Below are 7,626 nucleotides of genomic sequence, written 5' to 3'. Positions count from 1 at the left end.
AGAGAGAGAGAGAGAGAGAGAGAGAGAGAGAGAGAGAGAGAAATAATTGCTTTCACAAGGATTAAAATACATTTTGAGGAAATCAGGGAAGAGAACAGCCAATTATATGTTTTCTTTTTCTTCTGAGCAATTCATTAATTGATCTGACATCTTTAATGTGGTTCTCAGCTCTGAGAGGCTTTATGCCCCAACATCTCAGAAGATTCCTCTGAAACCAGGGTTTTATAACAAAAGCAACAGCAACAGCAGAAGGACATCACCCCTTCTTCCCTTTGATTTCATAAGCTGTCTACCAAAACGTTGTCACACACGCATGGGCAAGGGAGAACAGGATGATTCTGCTGCAAATGTAATTGAATGTTATCAAACTGTCTAATCACTCTGATGACAATAGTTAGGGATTTCCCCCTAGTTCTATGGCTTTATTAATTACACCACTTATTCTTGATATTGATCATCCCAGAAAGATCTGTTGGTTTGGAAAGATAAAGTGTGAGAAAAGGGGCTGGGTATCAGAGCCTACAGCAGGTGTTATTACAGAGACACAAAACATAGCAATGTAAAGAGCCCAGGCACCCCATAAACATAGCGTTTCTCTACAAACAGCAACAGCATTCCCACCTATGGCAAAGGCAGTCCAGCGGTTGGCGTGTGACGACTAATTTTGTAGATTCGAAAACTTAGAGTCAAGCCTGGTGTGCACCTGTCATCCCAGACGTGGGAGGCTGAGGCAGGATGATCACTACATGTTTGAGGCAGGTGGAACCATGTAGCATGGTCCTGTCTAGAAGCTAATTCTTAAGAAAAGGGAAAGAAAAATTGAGGGACAAATGTGTTATATAACACTTTACCTAGGGTCCTGGAACTTGCCAAACACTCAAACACAGATTTATTTATTATTTATTTATTTATTTATTTTTGATTTCTTATGCCATTCTCTCATTGAAGGTAGGAACCATGCAGGAAGGAGGAGAAACAGTGGAAAATTTGCAAAGATAAGCATGATTCTGAATGGAGGTTTAGACAAAAAATAATTGTAGATACTGGATTGAACAGGTTTTGCTGTTTGTTCTGATTTCATCAAGTAGGCATATTAAGTTGTGTGTGTGTGTGTATATATACACACACACACACACACATACATGCCAGGTAACTTCTCACGCGTAGCTATAAACTGGCCCAATGTTAGCAAAACTTAGGAGTTTGTGAGGGGCTTTATGCCAGGGATATAGCCAGATCAAAGAGATCGAAGGCCCACTTCTGTGCATAGGCATCCGTATGGTTGTATAGAGACAATCTAATTTAGTCCTAATACAACATGGGTGTTCCAGACCATGTGCTGAAACACATTGTTGGAGCCTGTACTTGGATAGGCAGACAGATGTGGGCTGAAGGGGAGCAGAAACTTTTTTTGGAGAACACATGTCCTCCATCTTATATATGTACAGAAGCAAGTAAAGTTGGGTAAATAAGGTGGGGAAGGACCAAAAATGTGAGAAACTAATGCAAGCGTGTTTCTGGAGCGGATACATGTGCTCTTAAAGGCTTATTCAGTTGCCTGACTGGGATAACATATAAAGCTCCATTAGCATTCAGGAAGGCATTTTCATATTGACTGCATAGGTCCAGACAGCTCTGAGCATGGTCTACATACTAATGCAGTTCCCACCCACATCAGAAAGGCCAGCGTTCAGAAATTATTCACTTTAATTCCAGCCTCGCTGCAAAGAAGTAAATGGGGAGAAATTTATTTGAGCTATGTGATTGTGAATTACTCTTGGCACAAAAAGAGTTTGTGTATTTGAGTTAAAAATAAGACATGATTTCCGTAGAGTCGGTGGCTGCTCAGGAGGTCGGCTCATCGATTTTCACAATCAGAAGATTTATCATTTCTAAAGCGCTTCAAAATTAGTGTTGCTAGATTTTAGAGTAGCCAACAAGATCTAAATTTAACCTTAGCAAAATGTTCTATTATTCTATTTGTTCTATAAACAAATGGAATGGATATTATTATGATTATTATTATTACAATGTTTTAAAAACAATCACCCTCTTGAGAATGAACTTCTGTAAGTTTCTTTCTATAATGTAATGTAATGGAAAGGGTGTAAGGTTACTAAATAAACCTAGACTTTAAATAGGCCTGACTCCAACATTCATGTTAATTTCACAAGTACTTGTGATTTTTATTATATGAAGTCAGAATACAGTGGCTGGTATCATCAGCTTAGGCTATCAGTAAAACCTATCGATACTTTTCTTGTTCAAATACTCATAATGCTTTCTGTTACCTGGATCCTGACACTAGGAATATGTTGAGTTGATTGGTTGGTCATGTGACTTAAATTTAATCTTTGGCTGTGAACAACTAAGCAGGAGTGAATTTTACTTTGAGGTGTAGGATTTCCCTGGGAGTCTGTTCAAATCAAATGCTGACTCTTTCAGCCGTTAGTTATCTAGATTGTAGTTGGCAGCCAAATTTTCCTTTTAATCCCTTCGTGTTATGAGAAGATTTCATACCAATAGGCAGTTTCTGTCTTTGTGTAAACTCATCTTCCTCTTGGACCCCGCCTCCTCTTTTCCTGCATGTTCTTCCTATGGGTTTGAATCTACATGTAAGCCTTTGTTTGTTTTATTTGGTAAGCTGCGTGTGGGACCAATTAAAAGAAATGGGAACCACTCAGTATTGTATATATGTTTATCCCTCTATTCTTGCTGTATGTGCCTGGTGGATGATCTGGATCAAGAAAACGAGCTGAAGGCTTCGGGCCTGTCAGATTGGCCTCACTCCTGTATCTGTTCTGGATTAGCCTTGTGAAAGACAAACTTCTAGTTCTTGTCATTTTCATACATATTTATATAACCCTAGTGTTGCTTCAGCTTTTCATTGCAGCTCGTATTTTAATTTGATCTGGAAGTGCTTTTGCTTGTTCAAAACCCGTTTGAAGATTTTCCTGATGCCTGCTCTGGAGCTGGTGAGATGGCTCAGCATGGTAATGGTGCTTGCCACCAAGCCCGGTGACCTGTGGTCAACCCCAAGAACCCATATAAAGGAAGACGGAGAGAGCCAACTCCACAGGTTGACTTCCACACACATGGGTGGTGGGAAGAGCTCCTTCCAGGCACAGAGAGATTAATGAGTGGATGGATGAATGAATTTAGGGTGTTCTGCTATTCTCAGTGGCCTCTCACGAATAGCTCTGTATCAGGAAAGTTCATGTATAGTCCTTTTCTTAGCTGCTGACGCACTTTGACAGGCCATGGGAACGGTACGTAGGGATTCCTAGTTTCCCTGTATAACGAGTGGTCATTCCTTGTGGTTTATGTGAGTGTTCAGTATGCTGCCTGGTTGCGCTTTCTAAGAAGTTCCTCTTATTCTTCCACATCCTTCTCACGGAAAGCAGGTTGACATCAGAAGCAGAATTGAAGACATGCATCCATGCACATACAGGCATGCTCACACATCCACACACATGGGTGCTGCATGCATGCAGACTTCGTAAGAGTGGGCTTGGCAAATGGCTCACCAGTCTTGGGTCTCAGTGATGAAAAACAGTCATAGATTTCTTATCTGTCTCTGAGTTCCCAAGATTCTCCCATGTAAGACCACCTTGTACTTTCCCTCTTCTTGTTCTCTGGGGCTCAATTTTCTTAGGACACTTGGCCACTCTCAAGTCACTTCTTCTTCTAGGTAGCAGTGCAATGATGTGTTTAAAGTCATTATGCTTCATCCGTCTTCACTTGCGGGACTGTTCTTTTAATAGAATTCTCTCTTATTAGGATTCCTAGACTCTCTCCAATTGTAATTCACCTTCTTCTGAAGCCCTCTGGTTACTGTTGTTTTTTGTTAATCAGCTGTCAGTCAAAAACATACTTCAGAGTTCCAGCTGTGACCCAGCCAGTTCCAAATGTACTGAGACTCCTAGCCAATTTGATTTTGTATTCTGTTTTAACATTAATTTCACCCAAGAGTAAGTGCATTTTTCTTTCTTTTTCTCACCTTTTTTTAAAAAAGGTTCTTTAAACGGCTGGTGTTGAAAGATAGGCTACTTGGAAGCCTTCTTTTCTTTGTGCATTGTAATTGATGCATCTCTTACCCTTGAGTATTTCCACTCTGGCTTCTGAATCTGGTTGTATCTGTTCCACACGTCTCAATTAAGCTAAGTCTTGGTCTTGAACCACTGATGCTCTGTCCTCGATTCCCAGGGGTGGTCTCTACAGTAGTGATTGGATGACCACGTGTAATGCCTGACTTCGAAATGCAACTTAGAGGTTTGTACATAACTGCTGAGAAACACTTGCAGAAAGAAATCTTTTTTTCCATTGTTTTTTGAAATAGTTTTTGAACACAGAATAGTGCCCCCCAATCCCTTTTATCCATCATGGCATTTGATTATATTACTTGGGTTTGTATTCCAGGAAGCATGGGCCAGGCCTATTAGGAGAATTTAGATTTTAGAACTATCCTTTAAAGATTATGCCAACTGGAAATTTAATTACCCCGTTTCATATAGTTCAATCCAGTTCAATAGTTAAAATATTAAATTGTGCAAGGTCGAGAAAGAGGTCTTCATATATGAGCGTAGGATTGTTTCTGGAATCACAAATGGTAAGATTAGGGCTTCTTTGTTGCTGTATAGTCTTAGAATATTGTTCTAATTGTCTGACTTCAGAATTTTGGGTCCTAACACTAAAAGTCTCTGTTTTTTAATATTCAGAATTTGCTCTTCCTCTGATATTGAAGATCAGGATATTTTCTAGTTTTCCTCATAATTTGTTGTTCCCATTTGTTATATCATGATCAGACAGCAAAATTATTCCGAAAAACTTTGCCATGTTTTCAGCTGAAAAGAAATCTTTTACAGTGTTTATTCTTATCTTTCTTTTCTTAAGAACCTTCTCCATGAAGCAAACTCATCACAGATAGACCAAGTATATACAAAGATGATAATCCACTAGAAAATATTTGTTTGAATATCCCAAAGCCTGGTGTGACATCTAATATGGTATTTTGATAAATTTAGGAGCTGCTAAGTATTATTAACACCAAATATCTATTTGTCACGATGTTTCCTGCAAACATGGTCAATTTTGGTTTCTAGAGGTACTTTAGGGAAAGTTTTCTTTGAATAACCTCTGTGGTTAATGACTGGCTATTCCTTAAATAGCCCTGGCTGGTTCTCTTATTTAGATAAACAAGGCAATTGCTAGTAAATCTTTCTGACAACTTCTGTGGACCGTTATTTTCCAAAAGTGTGAATAGATGTGCTAAGTGAAAGAAAAAAAGAGTTGGCTACGTAAGTGAAGAGAAGCTAAATGATATATATTATTCTCCTGGCTATTCAGAGTTTGTTAGTTTTATTAAAATTTCTGAGAAACCTGAGGGGGGGTAGGCAGGGCTTTAATGTTTTCCAGTGTTGTTGAAGAGAACCCATTTGTTATGGTTACACTCCATCATGACCCCTGCTAAGTTTGATTGTTGTTTTGTTGGGAGTTCCAGCTAGTAGAGGTAACTTCCTGGCTAACAAGCTGACCTGGTCATGGCTGCCCAGTGCCTGCCCCTCCTAAAACTGCCACTGCCCCCTTTACATTGCATCTTGCTTCCTGCTTTCTGCATTGGGTATATTAGGGCCTGTGGTAGCATAAGCAGGGTCATCCCAAAACTTCTTTGGTCCATTCCTACATGTGTCCAGTATTGCCTGAGGACAGTCCCGGGGCAAGCTGTGCCATGTGCTGTTGTGAGGGCACCAGTAGCTTTTTTAAAAATTGCAAACTGCTTGCTCTGGTCGCGTCTGGACAGAAGATGTAGTGAGAGAACTGTAGTAAAAAGGGTTTGCAGGAGAGGCAGGGTGATGGCAAGGATCTCAATAAGGACAGGGATGCTCCAGTTGCATGATTTGGCCATGAAAAGTTTATCAAAGGGCTTGACACTGAAGACGGCCTTTGAAGATGAGTAAGACCATTAAGGTAGAAACACAAGGCATTCTGAGTGGGGGTCGAATTATGACCTGTCAGAGGCAATAGGGTAGAAGCGTGAGGCTTATGTGTGGGATTTTTATTGATTTTGATTAATGCTATCTACTAGACTGGAGTAGAAGAGGAGGCCTGAAGTTTGAAACCATACTTTCCACCTGAAGATCAATACCATGTGGCAAAAAGACCACATGATATGGAGAAAATAGCAAAACATGAAAGCAACCACCAATATTGCCGTCTTCCCTTCCCTTCCTTTCCTCCCATTGTTCTCTGTATAGGGCATGGCTCCCAGATGCCAAGCTAGAATACAGAACGGTGCTTATCAGTCTTTATAAGCCCAGAGTGGTGGCCCATACCTATAATGCCATCACCTGGGAGACCAAGTCAGGAGGTTTTCTATGAATTCACGCTATTCTTGCTGTAATGATGCAAGCTGGGCTAGTCTGAGAAGCTCCCCCATTTCCACCGCATAGAGCCCTTTGCAAACACTGAGCCAGTCCTAGCAGTTCTGAGCTTTTGTGGGCAATAGATAGCCTAAATTACAGCCCACGAGCTACAATAAAGGAGGAGTGCTTGTACCTCCCACTGACATCCACATTAAAGAAATGGTGGCTATGGATTTAATGGTGAGAGGGTTGTAAAAGTGGGCTACTGTAGCAAGAATATTTATTCCAGTCTCAAGAACCATTTGGGAGGCACTTTGTGCCCAGTAATGGCCATCTGCAGGGAGGACACCTTTCCTGTCTCTGGAAATGATAAATCTGTCCCATAGAAATTACCTTGACTTTTGATGTTACTCCACAAAGATGTGTGGAGTATTCTTATTTATCATAGACTCTATTAAATGATTCTTTCTACTGGGCTTATAAGAAACCAGTTTAAATATTTTTCTTCTCTTTCCAAACCTTTGTTTTGAACTTTTGATATTATAATTTTTTTTGACATCTCTCCCTTTCCTTTCCTTCCCTCCAAGCCCTAAACCCTCTCAATTACCCCTCCCCCACTCTCCTTCAAATCCATGGTCTCTTCCTCCCCTGTTAATTATTATGGTATGCATATATGTATATACATACATATTCTTGAATAAGACCTGGTCCGTCCATACAATGTTACTTTTATGTATGTTCTCAGGGTGACACTGAGATGTAAGAAGAACAGAAAATTTTCCCACTAAGAGGGTCAGCAGTGATAACAGAGGAATGAAGGGCATAACCATAGAGCACCAACTTCACTACCTGTGCAATAAAATTAAGATTCCATCATAGGTAGTTTATTGTGATACCGTATGCTTGGTCTGGCTGAAACATACGCCTGAACTGATGTGATAACCAGTGATATTTTAACATTGTATCTGTAGGGTAAGAAGAGGGAATTTGAGAGTGCTGAACCCAGGAAAGTATATTTTATTATTTATTTACAATGCTGAAGATGAACTGCTGCGACGCACTTACACTACTTTGGTCTCCATCTCACAGGAAGTCAGAACTTCGAATTAACAAAGCGTCACTGGCTGATTCCGGGGAGTATATGTGCAAAGTGATCAGCAAGTTGGGGAACGACAGCGCCTCGGCCAACATCACCATCGTTGACTCAAATGGTAAGACACCTGCCGCCTGCTGTTTCTCAGATGTGTGAGAGATCCATGGGTTA

At 40.4% G+C, this 7,626-nt stretch overlaps 1 protein-coding gene across 4 annotated transcripts in view; it reads left to right on the top strand.

Moving 5' to 3' along the window:
• The window catches only part of Nrg1 (neuregulin 1), a 987,684-nt gene that overhangs the window by 840,477 nt on the left and 139,581 nt on the right, over positions 1-7,626 (top strand). For all 4 annotated transcript variants that reach the window (XM_013352039.2, XM_005362502.2, XM_005362503.2 and 1 more), the window contains exon 3: positions 7,452-7,573. In XM_013352039.2, coding sequence (XP_013207493.2) covers positions 7,452-7,573 — 122 coding nt within the window. The remainder of the gene's footprint in view (positions 1-7,451; positions 7,574-7,626) is intronic.

This window comes from Microtus ochrogaster, linkage group LG7_11 (assembly GCF_000317375.1).
Source record: "Microtus ochrogaster isolate Prairie Vole_2 linkage group LG7_11, MicOch1.0, whole genome shotgun sequence".
Lineage (NCBI taxonomy): Eukaryota > Metazoa > Chordata > Mammalia > Rodentia > Cricetidae > Microtus > Microtus ochrogaster.
Note: the sequence above shows the minus strand (reverse complement) of the source record. Positions and strands in the feature narration are given on the sequence as shown.